At 42.4% G+C, this 26,172-nt stretch overlaps 1 protein-coding gene across 1 annotated transcript; it reads right to left on the bottom strand.

The window, feature by feature from the left end:
• Positions 1 to 2,771: 2,771 nt before the first annotated feature.
• On the bottom strand, positions 2,772 to 3,191 carry LOC121320378 (deoxyuridine 5'-triphosphate nucleotidohydrolase, mitochondrial-like). Its single transcript, XM_041258683.1, has one exon. It carries the CDS (start codon positions 3,189 to 3,191, stop codon positions 2,772 to 2,774), a length of 420 nt encoding a protein of 139 aa, XP_041114617.1.
• Positions 3,192 to 26,172: the final 22,981 nt, after the last annotated feature.

Here is a 26,172-nt window from a genome sequence, read left to right as displayed (position 1 = left end):
TTAATTAGTTTCAGATTTATTGATCTCCAAAAACATTTGTTTTCTTCCTAAGTGTTTTTTCAAGCAGTCAATGTAGCAGCAATCTCTACATTATCTCTCTCTCGCTCCCTCTCTGCACTTTCTTTTCTAGTTAACCCTTAGAAAAACAAAAAGCTCTGTGTATATCAATATAATCCAACACAAACTTTTTCATTGTTCCTTTGTATATTTGTGTTACTGTTTCAGTCCAAAGGTTAGCCATTCTTTTGCAGTCAAACAATTCATCAATTAACCTGGATCTCTTTCCCTTAACAAACCCTCTTATGATCGAGGCAAGACAATAAGTATTCGTGCTGGTTCTTAGTACGTAGTTTTTAGTTTTGTCTTGTTGTTACCAATGTTCCGTGTTTAAAGCTATGCACAAAATTTTATTTTGGTTTATTGCACATTTAATTTACACTTTTGTATGTGCTATTGGGCTTAACTGGAACTTATTGTCTGATTGTTCCTTATTTGTACCACCTAATGTGGACAGTTAAATAAGAGGCTTATCCTATTGCCCCCTTATCGTGACTTATAAACCAAACAGTACAAACAAAGACAAAACAAGTGTAACAAATCTTCTCAAAAACAAACATAAAACATAAATCCGAGTATGCCCATACCTGTTGAGCAATACAAGTCCGTGTAACTAGTCCAATAAACTCTACTGGCACGTCATAGCACTACACGATTTACTCATGACTTTTTTTTAGGATTCCAGAGGTTCTCTTTCATACCTAAAGTCCTAATAGTCAATACACTTTTAATTAAGCAGTCTTAACTAATTGTGTCCTCAATGTACATGAATTATCAAGTAGTCAAAAGTCCTCTTTCATACTTTACCCTTGATTCTCACTACATTCTAAAAACTGCATATAAAACAAAAAACCAGTAACTACTCACCAATGTACGTGGTTATATGTTCGATCTGAAGTCCTGATTCAAAGATTCTCCACACCGTCTGAGCTGAAAGTAGAAACAGTCTCCTTCTGTCTGCTTTGTCCTGGTCCTCTTCATGGGATACAGGCTTGCAAAAAAGGTTTCTCCGTAATCAAGTATCAACCCCCCGGTATTTGGAAAAAAAAGTATCAAGAAACAGTCCGCAGGTGGCTCGCCAATGAAGTAACTTACAAAAAATAGATGGTGAGTAAGTAGATTCAAGAAAATGCACAGAGTCCTTTTCTTCAATCAGTTGCCAGGTTTATTGAGATATGCAGGGAGTCTGGTCCCAGGTACAGGACAAACACAATACTCAACATTACAATGTTTGCATGACATTAAATACCCTTCTGTATAGATGGTCCACCTCCCCTTTCTCTGACACTTAACCAATGGTCCAGGTAATTTAATTTATTGTGTGAGTGTGTGTGTGTGTGTGTCTGTGTGTGTAGTCTAGTGTGACAACCTCTGAACTCAGTGCATTCTTCACACTCCTGGAGACAAAAGGTCCATACATCTGCCTTTTGTTATCTCCTTGCGACCCCCTTTGATGCCAGTGGGATTATCTCTTTTGATCTCTCTGAAGTCTTTAGAGCCTGTTCCCTTCTAGTCCACAGCATTGTTATCTCGTTAGCTTGCAGTCAATGTTGGGCAAGAGCTTGTAGACGCAACGTCTCTATCAATTGTAAGCAGTACATGCAATTTGAACCAAACAGTCTGCTATCTGCAATATTAGTCTCTTTTCAGAAAAGAACACCAGTATAGCTCTGCCAGTCCACATGCGTAGCAAACCCCTAATCAATTCTCGATCCATGTTTTCCAACAGTAACGATTTGTGATGCGAAACAGGCAGTCTGTTCGACACAAAATCATTAATATCTCGTTCAAAATGATATACCATAGCAGTTCCCATTCGATAACATCTTTCCTCATTTTGAGTAATATTTACATCTGTCATACTAGCCAATATCATCACCCTTAACGACTTTACAACCAATTGAATAGGCTTTGCATTATAATGTACCCCTGTAGCATAGTGCATGATACCTTGGGCATTGTACCAGTTTGTAGCATCATTCTGTTGCTGCTGAAACTCACTGTTAATATTATTCATAGTAGAATGAGCTGCACCAAACCACCTCGTGGCTTTGGATAGTATTTCTCCTTTTCGCCTCGTGGGGGGATCATCCACTAGCGGGGTGCTGTGTTGCACATACTTCTTTAATACTGACCCCATTTGTTTCTGAAAAATGGCTATAGAGAGGGAAATGAGCAGTTTGTTAAGAACAATCTTAAGGAGTAATCACATAGTACTGTTACATGGTGCCATACAACATATTCTATTAGCCCTAATGGTTCTCCTACTTCAATTAGACCATGAGCAGGTGGTGCTTGTGTATATGGACATGAGTAGCACCGACGAAGACGATGCTTCCACCTTCCCCATACCGCTAGCCCCATCAATGTGGCATTCCTAAATGGACATTTGGTTCTGTGCTTCTCAACATTCTCTAAGCATTTGGGATCTGAGGAACTGGTAACTGTATAGGTACCTAATTGGCTTGTATAAATAGGGTAAGTCCCCCATACTTGCTCATGTTGCGCCCATCCCCCTGACATTCCGAATAGAGACAACGCATCACAAACAATGTGTGGTTAGTAACATCAGCCATGCTATGAGATTCGTTAGTAACATTGAGGGGGGTGTTAGTACAGTCTTTATCGTATGGATATTCTCGGGACATCCCAATCCATTGTAGAATTGGTTCCACCTCCTCCTGTATTGTCCTGTGTAGAGAAACGTAAGTGCATTAATTACCTGTTTCCCCACAGCCTGTTGACCCGTTTACTCCACTTCCGCACTCAGTTGGATCCAACGCGTCAACTTCCTCCACCTGTGGAAGACCAATCTTTTCGCATATTAGCTGTGCAATCCTATCCCCTTCTTTAATGGAGAAAACCTCACTCCCCATGTTAAAAAGAATTACCCAAATGATACCAGTGTAATCTTCATCCACCACTCCTGCCCCTATCTGGATTCCATGATTGGAGGCTAATCCTGACCGTGGCACTATGCGTGCATAGTACCCACCCGTGGGTACCCTTACCTGGAGATCAGTTAACACCTTTTGCCTACCACCTTCTGGAACTTCATATGCGAATGCACTATATAAGTCATATCGCACAGCCAGCTCTGATCCCCTAGTGGGTAGGTGTGCATGTGGTGTCATTCTGACTACTTTCAATACACACACCCCTTTTGTCAAAGGGGACAATTTGGCACATTGTACCTGTTTATTTTGATACAGCTTTGTCTATGTCTTGTGCACTGTGGCAAAGTGCCTGCCCTTGTGTGTATTTTGTATTGTATGTTGTGTGTTAATGTTGGTGTATAGTCATTGGTACACGGGATATAAAGTGGTCTGTGTAACACAAGTGTTTAAAATGTATATTTGTATTTAGGCACAAGGATTGCACATCACTTCACTTGCAAGTAAAAAGTAATAATATATGAGCACAGGGAATTGCACTTTATTAATTCATGTGCAGTTGTATCGCAACTCCAATTGAATGATTGATTAGCAATCAAGTCTCAGTACAGCTGCATAAAAGCTGCATGTTTTCACTCACCCGGGGTTGTGTGTTTGGTGAGTGGAGAACGGGATTGGAGACGGAGGTAATAATAATTGTAATAATAATAATAGTAATAGTTCAAATAGAAGCTCACTGTGTTTGTTTAGTGTTACTCCATTTTGTTTCATCTCTTTGTTTTGGCTACCAGTGCCGTGTCCTGTGTTTTGTTTGTCTTGCAACCTTTTATTTTCTGTCTGTCTGTGCACTATTAAATGCTGAGCGAGACCATTCGCTCAGCTCCACCAAACTCCACCTCTCTTTGTTTATTTCCTGGTTCCTGGGAGGCGTACAAGAGGGAACACACCCCAAACTCCCTGGAGGAAGGGGTGGAGTTTGTCCTCTGCTACCTGGAGGCAGCTATAAATAGAACAGCAGCCCAGGTAGCAGGGTCTCCAGTGCCCAGGAGGGGGGACCGCGAGAGTCCAGCGCCCAGACGGGGGGGACCGTGGGGATCCAAAGCCCGAGAGGGAGCTGTTCCCACTTCCACCAGCAGAGGGTGAGTGCCTGCTTGTATCACTTCCCCTAACATCACACCCTGGAGGAGAGGAGCAGTTGCTTCCTCTGCCTCCATCACCTTCCCCTGCAAGTGAAGGAGAGCCACACCAGTCCCCTGCAAGTGAAGGAGAGCCGCACCAGTCCTCTCCAAGTGAGAGAGAGCCGCACCAGTACCCTGCAAGTGAGGGAGAGCCGCACCAGTCCCCTGCAAGTGAGGGAGAGCCACAACAGTCCCCTGTAATAAGGGTAGACTACACACCACTGCCACCTCCGCCGCCAGGAGACTACACGGCGCTTCCACCTCCACCATCAGCAGACTACACGCCGCTCCCACCTCCGTCGCCAGGAGACTACACGTGTCCGCTACCTCCATCGGCAGGAGCAGAGCAGCAGGAGCTACCTCTGGCTCTGCCACCTTCACCGGCAGGAGACAACATGCCTCCACCACCTCCATCAGCAGGAGCAGAACAGCAGGAGCTGCCTCTGCCTCCGCCACCTCCACCAGCAGAGGGTGAATGCCTGCTGGGTCCCCGTCCACCGGCAAAGGGTGAATGTCTGCTGGGTCCCCGTCCACCAGCAGAGGATGAATGCCTGCTGGTATCACTTCCCTCACCAGCAGAGGAAGAATGCCTGCTGGTATCACTTCCCCCACTATCACGAGGAGAGAAGCTGGAGCTGCCTCTGCCTCTATCACCATCAGGGGGAGAAGAGCAGGAGCTGCCTCTCCCTGCACCAGAAGGACCAGAAATAGATGCTGACAGTCCTCAGTAGCCCTTATATAGGCTGCTGAGGGAAGCATGGGGAAAAAACGCCTGGCCGCAGTGGCCGAGAAGAGGACAAACACCCATACCCCAGCTTGTCCTGATTCCCTGCCTCGCTTTGCCCAAGGATGCCTGCCTCGCTTCACCCAAGGATGCCTGCCTGGCTTCACCCAAAGATGCCTGCCTCGCTTCGCCCAAGGATGCCTGCCTCGCTTCGCCCAAGGATGCCTGCCTCGCTTCACCTGGGGTTGCCTGCCGCTCCATATCGCCTGGGGTTGCCTTCTGCTCCGCATTGCCTGGGGTTGCCTGGTGCTCCGCATCGCCTGGGGTTGCCTGTTGCTCCGCATCGCCTGGGGTTGCTAGCCGCTCCGCATAGCCTGGGGTTGCCAGCCACTCCGCATCGCCTGGGGTCGCTGGAACTGCTTCGCCAGGGGTAGCAGTCAGCTCTGCTTGGCCGCAGGGGTCAGTGTGGCTGGAGCCCCACCAGAGGTTGCTGCCGGCTATGAAAAGGGGGGAGAGGTCAGGAGACCACTTTTCCATGCAGCAATTTCGCTGCAGGAGTTCTGGGGGCTGGAGTCCACCCAGAGGGAGCTACCGGCTATAAAGGGGGGAGAGGCCAGGAGACCACCTTCCCCTGCAGAAGTTTCACTGCCCTAGTTCTCTGAGGAACTTCATTTTTGCATCTCGAGCCATTGTCATGGCTGCATCGTTCATGAATATTGGGTCCATGGGAAGCCTCATCCTTCTCCCTGTCATAAGTTCTTAAGGAGAGACACCTGTAGCCCTAGGCGGGGTTGCTCTCATTTTCAGCAACACCCATGGTATGGTTGCTATCCAGTTTCGGCTCTGTTCTGTTAGTTTTGTGGTGATGCCCTCTTTGATTGTCTGGTTAGCCCTTTCCATGATCCCTGATGATTGGGGGCGATAAGGGATGTGAAACCACTGTCGTACTCCTAGCAACTTAAAAGTTTCCTTAATCACTTTTCCTGTAAAGCGTGTTCCTTGATCAGAGTTGATCCAGGAAGGGGTTCCCCAGAGAGGGAGGACCCTCTCAACCAATATCTTGGCTACCGTTAGTGCACTGCAATTCTTAATAGGAAGATTTCGATCCATTTAGTAAAAATGTCTATCATTACCAGACCTTGTGATGGAGGCAGTGGACCTATGAAATCAATTTGTAGATTCTTGCAGGGTCCCTTCGGGGTCTCGGCCGGTGCAACCGCAACTTTCCCGGTCTTCCGACAGTCACCTGTGCACATTGGAGACAGTTAGTACAAAACTGATATATTGCCTAGGCCATCGCCGGCTGCCAGGCCATCTGTTTAATCAATCTCAATGTGGGTTTGTACCCAGCATGCATTGATTTGTGGTAAATCCGGATTACTTCTGTTTCGTAAGCCGGGGGCACCACCTATTGGTCCCCATGCATATAGACCCCCTCTTCATTAACAACACACCCAAACCCTTCATATCGGGTCTTTAGTTCTGGGTTGTCCAAGATCTCCCTTTGGATCCGCTCCACCTTTATCTCCCCCTCGACCGTGGTTATGGTTACACAGGCCACTGTGTGCATTTCCCATTCCTTCTCGTGTATTTCCCCGTCTTTTGCGGCAGCATACACTTGTTATTATTCTCCTCCTCTAAACTGCACTCATTCTTTTGATATGCTTTTACTTTCAGAATGGCTGTTGTTAACCCCCTTCTGTCTCCGGTTAACGTGTTCCCAGATAGCTTCAATAATGTGTTGATGTTTTATATTGCTTCCAGTAATGGTTATAAATCCTCTGCGAGCCCATGTAGCCATGCTATCAAGAGCTACTCCGAAAGCATACCTACTGTCAGTGTAAAGACACACATTCTGGACTTGGTTTTGGTGTAGAGCCATAAGGAGAGCTATTAGCTCTGCCTCTTGTACTGAACACCTTCCATCCAATTTCCCTGTTAACAGAATCCCATTAGATCCTTCTGTGGGTGACCAGGTGGCCCACCCTATAACAAACGCTCCGTCCTTCCAATACCGAGAGCCATCAACGTAAATAGGGATATCCCCGGGGCTACAAGTCTCCAGTATTAACCCCTTCTGTTCTTCTCCCGCTTGACACTTATGTTCCTCCCCATTTTCAGGCATTGTATCAGTCATAGAGACCTGATTATCCCTTACCACCGTGATGTCTCTTTGCAGTATTAGATTCCATCGAGCTTGTGTGACTGGTTCCACCCCCCTTAGCATACCTTGGACCATCATCTTCAGTGGTGTGTGATTAGTATGTATAATTAATGGTGTGAATCCTACCAGTGGTTCTGTGATGTCAATCGCCCAACATACAGCTCCCAAAAATGTCTCCCACGTGGGATAGCCAAGTTCTGTAGGGGTCTTCTTTCGACTGTAATAGGCCACAGGTCTCAGCCATCCCCCATGTTCCTGGCTGAAAATACAATGTATAGTTAGACTCTTGACTGCAATCTGGAGATGGAAATCATGCTACTAGAACAGCCAATGGTAGTCATGTTGATGGGTACATTTTAAACAGTCTTGATATGAAAGTGAAACGCAAACTGTCAGATACAACTGAAAAGATTTATTTATGAACATCATATCTAACATTTGCATAGCAGAAACACTATTTAAATGAAAAAAGAAACAAAAGGCTTTATTTTCAAAATCGCATATAATGCATGACGTAAGAAAATGAAAAACTAACAAAATAAACATTTCAAAAGAAGATATTGTGTAAGCAGATGTAAACTGTTATATGTACACTCAACAAAATATATATGCAACATGCAACAAGATTTTACTGAGTTACTGTTCATATAAGGAAATCAGTCAATTGTAATAAATTCATTAGGCCCTAATCTATGGATTTCACATGACTGGGAATAGAGATATGCATCTGTTGGTCACAAATACCTCAAAAAAAAAAAAGGTAGGGGCGTAGATCAGAAAACCAGTCAGTGTCTGGTGTGACCAACATTTGCGTCATGCAGCGTGACACATCTCCTTCGCATAGAGTTGATCAGGCTGTTGATTGTGGCCTGTGGAATGTTGTTGCTGGATATTGGGGGGAACTGGAATGTGCTGTCGTACATGTCGATCCAGAGCATCCCAAACATGCTCAATGGGTGACATGTCTGGTGAGTATGCAGGAAGCACTGGGACATTTTCAGCTTCCAGGGATTGTGTACAGATCCTTGCGACATGGGGCCGTGCATTATCATGCTGAAACATGAGGTGATGGCGGCAGATGAATGGCATGACAATGGGCCTCAGGATCTCATTATGGTATCTCTGTGCATTCAAATTGCCATCGATAAAATGCTATTGTGTTCATTGTCCGTAGCTTATGCCTGCCCATACCATAACCCCACTGCGACCATGGGGCACTCTGTTCACAACTTTGACATCAGCAAACCGCTCACCCACACGACGCCATACGTGTTGTCTGCCATCTGCCCAGCACAGCTGAAACTGGGATTCATCCATGAAGAGCACACTTCTCCAGCGTGCCAGTGGCCATCGAAGGTGAGCATTTGCCCACTGAAGTCAGTTACGACGCCGAACTGGTGAGGACATCCCGAAGGTCCTGGGCTGGCGTGGTTACACGTGGTCTGCGGTTGTGAGGCCGGTTGGACGTACTGCCAAATTCACTAAAACGGCGTTGGAGGTGGCTTTTGGTAGAGAAATGAACATTCAATTCTCTGGCAACAGCTCTTGTGGTCATTCCTGCAGTCAGCATGCCAACTGCACGCTCCCTCAAAACTTGAGACATCTGTGGCATTGTGTTGTGTGACAAAACTGCACATTTTAGAGTGACCTTTTATTGTCCCCAGCACAAGGTGCACCTGTGTAATGATCATGCTGTTTAATCAGATAATGCTGTTTAATCAGTTTAATCTTGATATGCCACACCTGTCAGGTGAATGGATTATCTTGGCAAAGGAGAAATGCTCACTAACAGGGATGTAAACAAATTTGTACACAAAATTTGAGAGAAATAAGCTTTTTGTGCATATTGAAAATCTCTGGGATCTTTTATTTCAGCTCATGAAACATGGGACCAACACTTTACATGTTGCGTTTATATTTTTGTTCAGTGTACATACAACATTGCAAAAACAAAGTAATTGTTTACAAAACTAACACAAAAGGCTTTTTTTCACATTAGCCTGCTTACCACGACTTAAAAAAATGAATAGCATATTGTAGGTTATATTGACAATAAAAGCATGTATTGTAACAAGTCATCGAAATGAGTACTTTTGGCAGTTTTAGGTAGAAGTGCTTATAACTTTGACTTTCAAACGCCATCAGGGTATTTAATACATGTATTTAGGAAAAGTCAAGAACAGACAACCACGGATCTTTAACACATGCAGAGCAATTCAAATTTTAAAAGTGAAATGACTACCGTGGCGGTTCTAGTGTTAATTAATCACTGGTGTTCATTGTCATGAAACCGGTCTGGAAATGAAATCAGTGCTAACAACTCATGTTGTGCTCATCTTAAGCACCTACATGCGGTAAACACTTCAGACATGACACGCGAATAACAAAACAGTAACAACAACTCCCCCCCACACCACACTAACACCAATGTTTAATAAAATGAACAAAAATAAATCTGATCCAATTCTGTATTCTTAAATAAAATCCACAAGCACCAATTTAGACATAGACTCATAGGTAGTTAATAAACGGTTTTAAGAATTCACAAGTGTAAGTGCATAATGTTGCAGACATCTACATTTCATATTAATGCATGTAACATCCAATAGAAAATGACAGAAATGTCCTGGAACACCCCCTTGTTATTCTTTGTGTTGGTTTTGACCAGAGTTCTAAACAAACGGTTGATATGTTGTTTCAAGAAAGAAGTGATACTGTTAGTTTTGTGAACCGACAGCAGAATAAAAATACTAAAGAAAAGCTCGTAAATAACTCCCCTGGATTAATTTTTTTAATGTTTTGAGGCTTGGGGGGCAGTTGCCCACCCCCCAATTGGTGCCCCTGATTAAAACACAGTAGAGTAACAAAAAATTAAAAAAAAAAAAACTACACAAGATGGTTGCAAATTAATACGTTGTTTACAGTTCACAATTGAGTTACCCGATAATACGAACAGTACAATTTTGCAGTAAATGGATGTGAGACAAATGAATAGTCAGCGTAAGTAACGAAAAACGTATTTAATTCTCACATAGCAATAAAATTAACAAAGAAAATAAAGTATCCAAAATAAAATTAGCTACTGATAACAACAGCTCAAGTCATACTAAACAGGCTTCTGATTTTCCACTTTTTTCTGTGAAACTACTAAATAGGCTTTAAATTGTCTCAATATTATTTTGTTTCACTTTGATTTCAAAGCAGAACGACATTGTGTAAATGTCTCGAGTTAAAGAAAATTTGCATGGAAAACCCATGAATGTCTCATTGGCTAAGGCCAAAGATCCTATTTACATAGAAGATTTTTGCTAAGACTGAGCTGGTAGCTCTGACACATGAACGCCCAGTCCACTTTGTCTACAGAACAGTGGATATTATTAATTTGTTGTCTCATTGGCTAGATGAACTACAGGCTGCACTTGCTATTCTCTTTTGAGAAAAAGCCTCACACACTGAGAGCGAGAGAGCGAGCGGGAGCGAATCACTTGAAAGCGAAACGGGAAATCGACACACAGAGCCAGGGAGAGGGCACCAGAGAAAGCGATTGAAATAAAACAGTAGGAAAGCACCAAAGTGATGTACTCCGCAGTCACACACACATTCGGTACGCATTCATTCCAAACAATCCACTAGATTTGTAACAAGCATTGCCCGCCAACACCTTGCCACAGAGTCCCACATATTGTCCATGATTGCCTCACCGTTACAATAATTATATTTCTGACAGCACAACGCACAGTTGTAAAATACCTTAATAGTCACATAAGAACATAAGAACATAAGAAAGTTTACAAACGAGAGGAGGCCATTCGGCCCATCTTGCTCGTTTGGTTGTTAGTAGCTTATTGATCCCAAAATCTCATCAAGCAGCTTCTTGAAGGATCCCAGGGTGTCAGCTTCAACAACATTACTGGGGAGTTGATTCCAGACCCTCACAATTCTCTGTGTAAAAAAGTGCCTCCTATTTTCTGTTCTGAATGCCCCTTTGTCTAATCTCCATTTGTGACCCCTGGTCCTTGTTTCTTTTTTCAGGCTGAAAAAGTCCCTTGGGTCGACATTGTCAATACCTTTTAGAATTTTGAATGCTTGAATTAGGTCGCCACGTAGTCTTCTTTGTTCAAGACTGAACAGATTCAATTCTTTTAGCCTGTCTGCATATGACATGCCTTTTAAGCCCGGAATAATTCTGGTCGCTCTTCTTTGCACTCTTTCTAGAGCAGCAATATCTTTTTTATAACGAGGTGACCAGAACTGCACACAATATTCAAGATGAGGTCTTACTAGTGCATTGTACAGTTTTAACATTACTTCCCTTGATTTAAATTCAACACTTTTCACAATGTATCCGAGCATCTTGTTAGCCTTTTTTATAGCTTCCCCACATTGTCTAGATGAAGACATTTCTGAGTCAACAAAAACTCCTAGGTCTTTTTCATAGATTCCTTCTCCAATTTCAGTATCTCCCATATGATATTTATAATTTACATTTTTATTTCCTGCGTGCAGTACCTTACACTTTTCTCTATTAAATGTCATTTGCCATGTGTCTGCCCAGTTCTGAATCTTGTCTAGATCATTTTGAATGACCTTTGCTGCTGCAACAGTGTTTGCCACTCCTCCTACTTTTGTGTCGTCTGCAAATTTAACAAGTTTGCTTACTATACCAGAATCTAAATCATTAATGTAGATTAGGAATAGCAGAGGACCTAATACTGATCCCTGTGGTACACCATTGGTTACCACACTCCATTCTGAGGTTTTTCCTCTAATCAGTACTTTCTATTTTCTACATGTTAACCACTCCCTAATCCATGTACATGTGTTTCCTTGAATCCCAACTGCGTTCAGTTTGAGAATTAATCTTTTGTGCGGGACTTTGTCAAAAGCTTTCTGGAAATCTAAATAAACCATGTCATATGCTTTGCAATTATCCATTATCGATGTTGCATCCTCAAATAAATCAAGCAAGTTAGTTAGACACGATCTCCCTTTCCTAAAACCATGTTGACTGTCTCCCAGGACCCTGTTACCATATAGGTAATTTTCCATTTTGGATCTTATTATAGTTTCCATAAGTTTGCATATAATAGAAGTCAGGCTTACTGGTCTGTAGTTACCTGGTTCAGTTTTGTTGTCCTTTTTGTGGATCGGTATTACGTTTGCAATTTTCCAGTCTGTCGGTACCACCCCTGTGTCAAGAGACTGCTGCATGATCTTGGTTAGCGGTTTGTAAATTACTTCTTCCATTTCTTTGAGTACTACTGGGAGGATCTCATCTGGCCCAGGGGATTTGTTTATTTTAAGAGCTCCTAGTCCCTTTAACACTTCTGCCTCAGTTATGCTAAAGTTATTTAAAACTGGATAGGAACTGGATGACATGTGGGGCATGTTGTCAGTATCATACTTGTCAGTATCTTCCTTTGTAAAAACTTGTGAATCACAAGTAATCATTTAATATATTTGCTATTTTTTTCTTCATCTACGATTTTGCCATTTGTATCTCTTAAACATTTAATCTCCTCTTTGAATGTTTGCTTGCTGTTGTAATATTGGAAATATATAACAAAATAATAATAATAAAAATCGATATCATACACCCCTCCTGTCTGACAAAGTGATGGCAATCATATTTAATCTATTTATAATTAATCTAATCATATATTTAATCTATTTAGCACTTTCAGTTACCCCAGTGTTCCTCGAACATATTACGTCACAAACAACGTTACCGTAGATTATTTATTTATTTATTTATTTAATTAGGAGGAAATCTTGAGTGTGCTGCTCTGAGTTTGCAGCGCATTAATAGGAGACCCCCCCCCTCCCCACAACCCATCCCCCCATATGAAGTTGACTGTTTTTCAGGTGCTATGCGTACAGAAAGAGGTGCCACAGACGGTAAGAATTTATCCGATTTTTTTAATTAAATAACTTTACAAGCTTTTTAAAAACATTCACCCCAATTTGGAAAATAATTTCACCAATACTTCTGACCTTTAAAAATATCACGTTTTTAGAACAGTGCCACAATGTTGTGTAAAACACAACCAAACCAGAACCTTGCAGCAACGTTGTGTGTTGGTTGAGATGCAACATGTACAGAACGTTTCCCTTTCACTTAACTAACGTTCCTACAACTTTTCGCCTAACCAGAAACATTCTAAGAACGTTGTAGCGGCGTTGTTTGTCACAACCAAATGGGAACCTTCCAGGAATGTTAGGAAAATGTTTTGTGTTAGCTGGGAGTGTACCAAACCAACTATTGCAAAACTGGAGATGGGAATTACCATTGAATAGCTAACAGAGCTGAACTCAGGCACAAAATAGAAGGGTAAACAGAAAACACTTGTATAAAACAGTCAAACAAACAAATCTTGCGCACTATTCTCTATTGCCTCAGAGTGTTTTTAGCTGCTGCTGCGTGTCAAAAATCATCTCTGAGCTGCTAAAACCACTCTGTTTTATAGCTTTGCATTTGCAATCATAATACCCCTTCCAACACCACCCAGAGTCTCTTGTCAGTGCTTGTGTTGTAATAGGTTTCCCATACGTGTAACAAGCAGGCTGCAAAAACTGTCACAAACAATGGGCTCTGTTCATCAAGTGTCGGTGTTTAGAACTTGTTTAGAAATCTTTTCTGACAATTCCTTGTTTACACCATTTCCTGAAATCATGAACAATTCATCAAACTTGCAGTTCGAAAATAGGACAGTCATAAAGCCTTTTCTGTCGGATTTCCATGCATAAATTAAAATAGTGGTTACCTATGGACCGCCTACGAGAGAGGAGAACTGAAGAAAAAGGGAGCAAAGTCGATTCAGAAATTATGGATTAAGGTGAAAACGACGCACTAAACCAATAGTGAAGCATGAACCCATTGCAAGAGACATCAGTACTGGTACAGTTTGCTGCTTTTTCCAGCCTGAATCTTTTTTAACCTCATTATTGGGCATGTTAAGGAAATAAATTTGCCTTTGCTGACCCTGGTTATCCTGTTCAGTTCAGTTTGGCAATTGAAAATAATAAATCAAAACAAAAGCTCACTGGGCACTAAACTAAACTGTTCTTCTTTTTCCCTGTCTACCTCTGCTAAAGCTATCCTTCACCAGGTAAAAAGAAGTCCAACACACGACAAACAGTAGGGTGAGGGTGACTGGTAATGGGAATTTCTATGGTGAAGTCAAGTGAATCTCAGTCCTGAGCTTCTTTGGAGCGATGAGGTCAAGTATGCTTCTCCAGGTAAGTATTCTCCAGGGATCCGTTCTCATCTCAGGTGCTTGATTTTCTTTTTCCACAGGTATTGCCTTTTGCTGTTTCCCGAGTTGGCCACTAGGGTTTCCCACACAGCGGATCCAGAGGACCTGAAGAGGATGCACTCACACACAAGGAAAGAATCACTAACTACTGCACAATAGTATTTATTTTCCACGTTTTCCTAATTACTATTTTCTTTACTTACAGGACAGCGGCCTCTGGTCCTTAGGCCCTACAGCCCTTCAAAGGGCCTCATGCACTGAACAGCGGTAACCAGTTTACAACACAGTAAGCCTGTTATACTGTGTGCTTTGTACACCTGCTATATTCACTAACCAGTGGCAAATGACTTTGCACACGAAATGCATCGCGTGGAAAAAGATACCGCGTGAGAGTCATTTACATACAATTAATAATGGAAATCCATGGAAACTTTTTCAAATTTTCTCCCTAATACCGCAAGGGAGGGACTTAATATAAAAACCATATTTACTTAAATGTGCTAACTTACCTAGTGTCTCAGGGTGTGTTAGTTTACCTCTTATTGAAACAAGGTGCGTCTGTCTAAATCGCAATATAAATAGAGCAGACCACAAGTAGTGCTGTGTGGGAAACATGATAAACTGTATTTCATTTTTTCGAGGATAAATGAGTGCCCGTGTTCCACAGAACACTACACATAAAATGTCAACATAAGGCTACATAGGATGTATTTAGTTGGTTTTGTGGATTAAGAGGACAATATTTTAACATATGTTGTTGCAATACAGTACATAATGATATGATTCTGAAAAGACAACTTACCAAAAGATGACTGTGCGTGAACTGTATTACATAATCATTTCCTTTATTCTGATTCCAATCATGTTGCTTTCTCAATGCAAGATGCCTTGCAGGAACAGACAGTGCTGTATAAAATCCCATGGTGTACTGTATTTTTTTCCATTATGACGTTGTACTGCCGAAAATGTCAAGAGACAGTTGTGCTCTTTTAACACATGAATTATACTGAATTATTTTGGCCCTGAAAATATTAGCATTTTTGTCATGGAAAAGTCAGTGAATACTGCACAAATTGTGACTAGCCTGTGCAGCACGTCAAAATCGTCGAATAAGTAGCTGGAAGGTTAAAGTTTCTGAAAAGAAAAACATTTATATTTAGCCAATGTTTTGGTACTGGAGTACCTTCAAAATAAACCAGAGGGAGGTAATGGTGAACAAACAAATATTTGTTTTTCATTAATTATTTTCTGTTTCTCTGCATTCTGTCTCAAAGCAAGACATTCCAGGTGTTACGCAGAATTCTGTACCCCCGTATGATTCAATGCCTGTACAGATGCAGTTTTTCAAAGCTAGAAGTGGATGCGCGATATTCCTGTGCCCGAGTCCTGCTGTGTTCTCAAGCACTGCCATTGAGTTCTGCTGCAGTTTGCGACAAATATTGAAAATGACCAAACTAATTCTGTAGCAAAATAAAACAGCACATTTAACACCACTGATTTTCTACAGTACGTGCAGCCTCCTGCATTTCTCAATACACGAAACTCTTGATTAAAAGTAACCTTATAAAACTGTATTTTTCTTTTTCTTTTTAATTTTATTACATGTATAGCAATCTTCATCTACACAGGCGTCAAATCTAAGGGGATACAGAATACTATGGCGATGCATATCTGCATAACACAAGGCTGCCTCCCCTCATCCTACGGAAACCCACTGAAGATGTAGCTGGTGCAGGCTGGTGCCTCCTTGGTCACTGTCATTTTGACAAAGTGAGAGCGGGTCTACCTGTCGTTTGGAGTGCCCATATACTAAAATAAAGGGTGTGTAGCGTGTGCAGCATTTCGTGTGCTATGATGACTGGCAAATGAATCATTTACCTCGCCTTATTTGTGCATATTATATTAGTTAATAGAGCGTTCTTTTGTATTTTGGCTGTAGTGTCCCCTTTTTAAAATAACACAGTAATAACAGTCCTTTATAGGGCAGTACACTGTTCTTGCAGAGCTGGGTTTATCAATTTACATCACAGTAACAAAGTGAATCCTTCTTCACTCATTATTCACGATTGAATGCGCACAAAGTATTAACCGTGCATTAAACATGTTATTTCCTCCCAGTATAACCAATAACAAAAGTGCAGTTTAAAAGAGAACTAGGCCTGTTTGTTTATCCCAGCGCGTGTTCTTTCAGGTCTGAATGCTACTGAGTATTAATAATACAGCTCATGTAATCAATAATACAGCTCATGTAATCATAAAGCACAGTATCCACTGCAGTATTAACATTCTTTCAGTTAATGCACTAGCTTTAATACACCAAGTAAACAAAGCACAAGCGTAGGTGTTTTCACTGTTTGGCTGTAGTGTTTTCTCAGCTACTTCAGCAGGAGCCTCACTGTTCTTTTGTTCTGGTAAGTAGGTTCCACACACACACATCGATTCCTTTGTTTGTAAAGATTCATAAGCAACACTGTCTTCTTTTCATGTTGCACTTCTCTACATATGCTTGCATTGGTTTGGTTTGCATTTCTCATCTCTACACCCAGCCCATCTCTGAAATACTGGTCCCTTTTTATACCAGTCTGGGAGTCAATCAGATCCTTTTCCTTCTTACTAGTTAGGGAATTTTGAGAATCGTAGTCTCTAAATTCCTCTGCCTTCTGTCTATGGGAGAAATGTTGAGAATTATAATTTTTAAACTTTCTTATCCTGACCCTGTTTTCGAGATTTTCTTTGCATGAGGACACTTTAGCAGGAACCCCATATCCCTAATACTCTGTCTTCACACTCTTAGCTATACAGTCCTCTTAAATGCCTGGGGTTTCTAGCTACACCGAATTGCTGCCTGTCTGTGAAATATTGTCTGCTTTGAAGTTTATGTGAAGGAGGAGGTAGATGATATGTTTGAATTATTTGAACAGTTAGACAGTTAAAATTTAGAGTAAGGAGAGGCAATGTATTCTTGACTGATTTCCCACGAGATAGACAATGGAAGATAAGGAAAGCTTGTCAAATGTGCTAATCTTTGTCAATGCTGTTAGAGGTGAAAGTGTTTATGGTTTTGAGTGTAAATTTTATGTGATATTCTGCACGTAGTTTTGAAATGTGGTTGTAAAGCTGTGAACAACTACAAGCAGGTGCCCCTCCCTGACTTTTCTTTAATAATTCGTACATCAACAAGATTTTGAAAACTATTTTTGTAAAGGTATTTTCTACTCCATAGCAGTTCAATGTTAAACCAGCAGTATTCTCCCTCCCCACCTGGGCATTCGATAACAGAATTGCACAATTCTGTTACACTCTTGTCTAGACGCCAGTCTCTGCTCCCTCAACTCCCGCCTCCACAGAAGATCTGTCAATCATCGTCTGTTCCCCACGCGGGTTCCTGGTTTAGCAATTCACTGCTATTTACGCAAAAAAAAAAAAAACAACATGACAGGTAAGCATATTAATTTTGTTTCAATTCCCAGTTCAACGTTGGAGCCTCAGCTTTGTTCTCGTTCCAGTTTTGTGCTTTCTAATGTATTCCGTTAAGCCTACTCGCATAACATCCCTTTCAAAACAAACTATTGCAAAAAAAAAAAAAAAAAGCATAAACAACAACACTGCTGCGTTGCAACTTTCCACTGGTGCCTCACAGGCCATGGTTACCATGGCAACTCCCTCATTGAGCTACTACTGGGAGTGTTACATTTCCATGGTAACTAGGCTGTTTCATGAGGCCTGTGAGTTCTGTGCCTCAGTATTGCAATCTTCCAGCTTCCTGCCGCTGCGTTTTCACAACGAGAGAATTCGTGAGATTTAAATCAACTGCAGGCGTGTCTCGTATATATATATGGGGGTGTTCTAAAACTTTTGACCGGTAGTGTGTGTGTGTGTGTGTGTATATATATATATATAAATAATATGCTAAATGTCATCATAGATAGTCAGATAGATGACGCTCAGCAGGCCATGACTCACTTGCTTGTGCTGTCGAGCCGCCTGTGATTTCAACAGTCCCTTCTATCAGGCGTCACTCTCATTCTCCTAGCATCAGAAACTGAATAATTGAAGATAAAGATATCAATGTTACACTCAAGTCACGTGACATTAACTTCCACATCAAGAGCTGGAGCGATACTTAATTCTACATCGTGGAGCACTCAGTTAGATACGGGGGTACTATGTTCTATGAGCACCATAAAGCATACGAATCAGCAGATAACCATTTTGTCAATCAGTCTTATCCTGATTTAAACCTTTTTTAACAGTGTTTTCAGTGTTTGTGAGTCAACGCCTGTGGACACTACATATCCACAGCCCATTCTACTTTCCTCTGTCCAAAATACAATCCACCGTCATTCTCTTTCTACACAGATTGGCTGCAATATTATTGAAGATCGCCAGATTTCAGGTGTTGGCATGATATAGCATCAGAGCATTTAAGATAAACATTTCAATCACGTGGACTATTGATCAAAATAATCAAATCTATTCTACCCTGCAGTATTTTCTAAAGCCAACAGTTTTTTTGTTTTTATTATTATTCATAGCGTCCAAATGGCAGTGTAATACCACAAGTTCTATATTTTATCTAGTCCTTTCACTGCAAAAGTCATGTATTTACAAATCAGGTTAATATTTAATTCGATGTGAGCTGCCAGTTAGGTACGGAAACCATATCCTTCAATTTATCAGCGTTTCAGTTAAAACAGCCTCCTACCTTGCAATGGACAATACACTCATAGACTGCACCTGACCAATTCAGTAGGTTTTGCAGTGATCTCACAGCAATGCATTCTACATCTCTCCTGAAAGCAGGACTCCATCTAAACATTAACACTTAAAGACCAACTTTGACATCCTGTCAAAATTCTGATTGGAAGACAATTGTGCAACAACCTCCTGCAATCCCAAGGAGGCACTTCATGCAGCTTAAATTTGCTCATACCTCACAATGAGTTTCTTTTCATTCACTTCAGCAGATTTCTGCTCCCTACAGCAGGCCACTGCCCACTACTGACAGCGATCCACTGCACACTGTTACAATCTCCACTTTAGCAGATTTCTGCTCTCTATAGCAGGCCACTGCACACTACTGGCGGTAGTCCACCGCACTGTTACAGATCACTCCTTCAGCTGATCTCTGCTGTCAACGAAGCAAGAAAGGATACTAAGATGTGGGCTACTTTAATTCGTCATTGGAACTACCTGTCCTTATTCTATCGACACCTGATTTCAGTTCTTCATCTCTTTAGTGATGCTTCACTCTTAGGATTTGGGGGTTACCTAGGGACTGAATGGTTCTCTAGCGAATGACCTCCTGAAATTCAGAATCGCTCTTTCCATCTCAAAGTTACTGCTCTTCTGGAACTGTATCCCATTGTCACAGCTACTCACATCTGGGGCCACCGATGACCAATAAAATCTATCACGTTCTTTATTGACAATAAGTCTACAGTCCATATCATCAATAAAGGAAGATCTTCCTTCCTCCTTATAATGCAGTTACTACATTGCCTCATTTGGATTTCAGTGTCTTTTAATTTCTTCATTCAAGCTTGCAACATTCCCGGTTCACATAATGAAGCTGATGCTTTCTCGCCTGCAGATTGCCAGATTTCAGCAGTTGGTTTCCACAGCATCTCCCGCACCTCTCCAAGTTACTCTACAGGCTGGTTTTCTTTCTCCTCCTTCTGCACAAATAAAACAAAAAAAACAATTTAGTCAGTTCCATTTAATCAAGACTGGATCCTAGCCTTCATCATCCACGCACAAGACATTCTACACCTCTCCGCTTCTACAATCAAATCTTACATCTCCGTCAGTCAGTGTCCTCTCCGATTCTTCTGGCCATTCCAGCAATCCGCCTGATGCTCCATGGCATATCTAACAGCCCCCCCTCCTACTTCCCCATCTCGACTTCCTATATCTTCAAATATTCTACAGTAGCTCATATCAATCCTGCGAAAAGGCTGTTTTACCCCCTTCGATCTCCTCATGGAAGTCATGTGCTTAACTGATTTCTTTGGATTCCTCAGATGATCCCATCCCTTTCCAGCTTCCCTTCTCTTTATCCATTTAAACATCATCTCTTTAGTTCTAGATCCTCATTTCCTAATTATGCTCTGCATCTCTAAGACAGATCAACTTCGTCAGTCAATTTATACTGCTGTCGAAGATTCTCCATTATGTCCCTACACCGTCATGTCTAGATACATCTGCATACACACATCTGTTTCTGATGTAGCTGCAGCTCACCAAAACATTATTAGCATGCCTGGAGTGGGGGCTTCCTGATTAGCCGGGTCCACCAGAGGTTTTCCCTCCTAATAGGATGGGGTTTGTTTCCTCTCCACAGTGCGGCAGGTAAACAGATAATTTCACTCTACCCATTCTTTTGTTCAAACAAAAAAACTAAACAAACAAAAAAATCCCTTTTCATCTTTTTTGTTTAATAGGTCATTTTTCCTCCTCCTAATGTTATCATTAGCACGTGATCTATTGTTTGTCCCAGGGGTGTGGGGTTATGCAGGGAGCCGGCGGTCCAACCTTTGGGGGTGAGGCTCACTTCCCCAACCTATATTACCGCCAACATCTGCACCTGCCGAGGGGGGGGGGGGCATTCTCACTGCATGAGTCAGAGGAGACCCCCAGCCACACACTCTATCCTTTTGCAGCTCCTGCTCTTTATCTTATTCAAATTGACACTGGGCTCTACTTACAGCTCCCTATTCTATCATTCCTTTTCCCGGTTCTTCAGGTTTTCACCTCCTTCACGATTGCTGCTCCACAGAGGCTATCGTGGGCTCTGCCGAGCCAATCTATCTTACTGTACGTTTTCTGGTGCCTGAGGCTGCTGAATAGCCTGCCTTCAAGACCACTCTCTCTCCTCTGGCCAAGAAGGCGCCCGCCGGTCGGGAACCTCTTTCATTTCCTATCCTATCCCCCGAGTCCATTCCTCAAACTATCTCTCCAAGTAACAACCTTTCACTTCAGCCGGGCTCTCGCCCCATGAAAAATGTTGCTTTCCAAAGCAGATAGACTTTAACCCTTGTGATAGAAATACAATGATTCTTGGTTGTAAATCCCCCTCCTGACCTGTGAGTTCCATGGACAGGCTGGTCTGACAGTTCTTTCCCTGGGTTCAAGGGAAGTCAGCCAGCCTGGAAGGGTGTTGCAATAACACATTGACCCAGAAGGGAAACAATGTAGCAGCCGCAGGTTGGAGAGGCGGTTGCACTCATTTACCAGGGGGTCATGTGTGACAGCATAAAAGGGGACAGAGAATCGTAATCTGTTCCTTCGCATTTGGTTTTGTATTGAAACTGATAAGGACCATGAGAGACCTGTTAACAAAAAAAAAGCAGCATCCTGAGTGTTTTTTGTTTGTTTGTCTGTGTGTAATCGTCTTCTTTGTATCACTACACTAGAAGGCTAACACGATTCCAGAGCTGTTGCCATGGGCCAGCACTAAAGCTGGAACACCACTGCACTACTGTCACTAATATAACCTGTATCATCCACCACGAGCACTACTGCACTCACCCAGGACTTGTGACCATGTATGTATAATTGTGGGGTGGATATGTGTGGGTTATTGTTATTGTTTGGGTCTGCAAACCCATTATTGTTTATTATTACTGTTATTGGTCACCAGCGACCACTGAAAAATAACGTGAACTTGTGATAAACCATCTGCGTTCCTGTGGCAAAGTGCCCCACCCCTGGGCTATTTATTTGTGTTGTATGTTACGTGTAGTGTGTTAATGCTGGTGTATAGTCATTGGTACATGGGATATAAATGGGTCTTTGTAACACGGGTGTTTAAAATGTATATTTGTATTTAGGCACAAGGATTGCACAGCACTTCTCGTGCAGGTAAAATGTAATAATATATGAGCACAGGGAATTGCACTTTTATTAATTAACGTGCAGTTGTACTGAGACTCCAAATGAATGATTGATTAGCAATCAAGTCTCGGTACAGCTGTATAAAAGCGGCATGTTTTTACTCACTCGGAGTTGTGTGTTCGGTGAGTGGAGAACGGGTGTGGAGAAGGAGAAAGTAAAACCTAAAGTAAATAATTGATTTAAACTCACCATGTTTGTCTGTTTGTCCACTCATTAGTCTGTATGTTTAGTGTTAGTACGTTTTGTTTGTCTGTTCATTTTGGCTACTATGCCGTTTTATTTTACAAAGTGCTTTTCGTTTGTTCAACCTTTTATTTGCTGTTTATTGATTAAACTGTGCAACAGCGCAATTCACATTTCTCCCGGCAATACTGAGTATTTCTTCCGGGTCTGATGTCACCATACACGCCATCCTGTTACAGTTCCCCATGTATTTCCAGCTCTATGTTTCAGATCAAAATGAAAAGGTTGTAGGCTCAAGAACCACCTCATTACCCTAGCATTTTTATCTTTGGTTCTATGCATCCATGTCAGTTGAGCAGGGTCATTAGAGTGAAGTGGCGTCCCTGTAGATAATACCATAGGCTTTCTAGGGACCATTTCACTGCCAGAACCTCTTTCTTGGCTACAGAGTAATTGACTTCTCGGGTTTCCAACTTCCTACTTAAAAATAGGACTGGGTGTTCAGTTCTTCTACCTTCTGTGATAGTACTGCTCCCAAGCCCACCTGTAATGCATTGGTTTGGACAACAAATTCTTTATCGAAATCCGATACTATCAGTACTGGATTATTACACAGTGCTTCCTGTAGTGCTTTGAAGGCCTGGTTCGCTGTGTCATCCCATTTCACCATAACATGGCCTTGGGCCTTTGTCATATCGGCGTCATAATTCGGAATGAACCTCCGATAATATCATGTTAAACCCAAAAAAGGCCCTCACCTATTTCTTGTTAATGGGTTTTGGCCATTCTCTGATAGCCTCTACCTTGGAGACCTGGGGTTTCACCACCCATCTTTCCACATCATATCCCAGATATTTACCCTAATCTAGTCCCAACTGACATTTTGCAGGATTGGCTGTCAATCCTGCTCTGTCTATCACATCCAATACAGCTTGCACCAGGGTTAAGTGGGACTCCCAGTCAGCACTATAAACAACAACATCATCTAAATAGGCTGCTGTGTACTCTCGATGTGGCCTCAATATCTGATCCATTAACTGCTGGAACATGGCCGGGGCCCCGTGTAGCCCAAATGGCATCAGAGTATGGAATAGGCCATCAGGGGTGGCAAAAGCTGTCTTTTCCTGGGCCCATTTAGTTAAGGGAATCTGCCAGTAACCTTTGGCTAGATCTAGGGTGGAAATGTATCTAATTTTTCTAATTTCCACCTGAACTTTGAGACTTCATTAACTCTCCGGAAGTCTTTACACAATCTCCATGACCCATCCGGTTTGGAGACCATAACTATGGGTCTGGACCACTCGCTCTTAGAATCTTCAATCACCCTTGCAGCCAACATCTCTTCTAATATCCCCCTGGGGTGCCTACCATAAATTAACTCAAAAGGAGAGAACCACTGTATCACTCATTCTCAGGTTTTGACTATCCCCAGATGCCCATCCTAAGATTGGCCATGTACACTAAATTCAATACATTGACAGTCCATTAAAGGGTTGTATTGAGAACTAATAACTGTTCCGATCCCACCACCCCTCCCACCCCAAGTCAGTTAACGCAATAACCACCCCTCTTTAAACCATAAAGTAGGGATAAGACCTGCTAGGTGAACAACGTGCCCCCACTTTTTCCCCCGCAGATGGAATGTGCAATGATAGAGTGGAAACCCCTATCATTGGACAGAAGTAAAACAAATGGGAGTGGAGTCAACAGCTGTTTACAAAGGTATAAATATCCAAAATACCTGTAAAGTTTTGTCAGTCTTTTCATCTCTTTCGAATTGACTCCATGGATATCAGTGCTTTCTGATACAAACATATGCACTGAGCTGTACTGAGGCCTTGTCTGGAAGTCAGTTTAAAAGAACGACCTGTGCTTATATGATTGTATTGGAGGTATACCTTTCTTGTATATAAAGTGTTTTTGAATCAAAAAACATTTGTCAGCTTAATCTTTTTCACTACAGTACCTGAGCAATGACCAGCATTGGCAGAAACCCTGCAATTCATTGGACATCGGACCTCTTTGGTCAAACCCAATTTTTTTCTGTTTACAAAGGTATAAAAACTCACATTTTAAAGTTTTTGTCAGTCCTTTCATTGGTTTGAGAATTGCTTCCACATTATCTTGTGCTTTCATTTTCTTCCAGGTTTGTCACTTTTCCTGTGTAGTAATTACAACATGGTACGAGGAGGGTGGGGCTCGTTAGGTCCACTTTAAAGGAACATTCGCCCTCACTTACTCGAAGTGACTGCCAGTTTGTATTAATGTCCTGTGAGTGGCTTTCTGAGGTCATCTCCAGCCGAGAACAATTTGATGCCCACTCGAGGTCGGACTGTCCCCGTTCCTGGCCTTGTCCTGAGGTCTTAATCATAAGGTGTCTTAATGTCGCTGCATGGAGACTCTGACTTTTATACCTCGACCGAAAGACTTACTTACCCACTCGTCTTTCACGAGACTGCAAAAAACTACGTTGTCAGACTGGGTACCAACCCTATGTGGTACGGTCAGTGATTACCTCAGCATTCCCCTCTCGACTGTGATAAGCTGGGACCAGTGACTGTTCGGCAGAAAGACCTCCTCACTTCTGCCCCACCCATTGCATCGGACCTCTTGGACAAGACTCCCGAAGTTGCTATAATGGTCCTTTAGGACAAGCGGGATGTGCTCGCCACCCACTGCTGGTTGCAGACCTATGTTCAGACCGTTTCCATTTCCTCTCAAGTGCAATAATAGATCAAACATAACTGATTAAAGGATCTACTCATCATGACAGCCTCCCAGGTGACATTGTGAAGTGGTTCATGTTTCAGGGGGACCGAAACTGTGACAGTTAGCTCACAACCTCTGTAGTCCGTTTATGACCGATCAGCTCCTTTCCCAGTTTTTATTATCCATGTCCTTGTAGGCTTAATGAGTCATCTCCAGCCTGAAACGGGGCAACTTTGTCCGCCTACTCGTAGTTGTTTTGTGCGGCCATCTCTATTCCATTCTGCAGTCCTCTATGGCCCTTATGAGTGTACGGACACTAGCACCATTGTATTTCTTTAGCAACCGCAGCGGCTTCCATGGCCTTTCTTAAGACAAGTCGCTGCACATAAATTGTTATGATTGGCTTCAAGTTGTAGCCGATAATAATGAGTTTAAGTTCTGTGATTGCTCATAATAACTGTGGTTATAAGGTATGCGAGGTACTGGTCTGAAAATCTTCTTTTGAAGGACCCTGTCATTGTCGAACTGCAGTGTCTTTAAATCGCCTTGCACTGGATGGCTCTTATTACTCGAATCTTTGTCGTTCTACGCATCTCGATATCTTCCCACTGGAAGTTTAAAGTCCAAATAACTTCCACCAGAATTGTCCAGTTGTTTGTGAACAACTTCCTCTGTCGTGGCTTGCACCTAGGTGATCTAAGACCCCAGGAATAGTGCGCTTACATAAGTTTATCGAACCTAGGGGGCTCGCTGGGAGCCAAATTTGATCCGCGGTGAAGCTGGGTTGGTAGACGGTCTAAAGGGCTTGATCATTGCCAGTTGACCCAGAACAGTTCAATCCTGCTGTCAACTTAGCTCTGTCAGGGCAGGTGACCATTCTAGATAAAGATCTTGACAGATGGTTCGCTTTACCTAAGATCCTTCAGCTGGAATGTTGACCTGAGGAGAGAGCTGGCTGCTACTCCAGGGCTTTGAAGAGGCGTTTGGTGCTCCAGAAACCGCACGTGGATCCCTCTTGCTGGACTGACATCAACTGCTTCAGGTAAGAGCGTATGCTGCTTTCCCCACATCGCACTGCATTCTTGTACATATAGAACCCCCAGAACTGCGC

The sequence above is a fragment of the Polyodon spathula genome, chromosome 1 (genome assembly GCF_017654505.1).
Source record: "Polyodon spathula isolate WHYD16114869_AA chromosome 1, ASM1765450v1, whole genome shotgun sequence".
Taxonomy (NCBI): Eukaryota; Metazoa; Chordata; class Actinopteri; order Acipenseriformes; family Polyodontidae; genus Polyodon; species Polyodon spathula.
Note: the sequence above shows the minus strand (reverse complement) of the source record. Positions and strands in the feature narration are given on the sequence as shown.

Excerpts from the sequence above, each read along its gene's own strand:
- LOC121320378 (XM_041258683.1), bottom strand. The coding sequence starts at position 3,191 with ATGACACCACATGCACACCTACCCACTAGGGGATCAGAGCTGGCTGTG.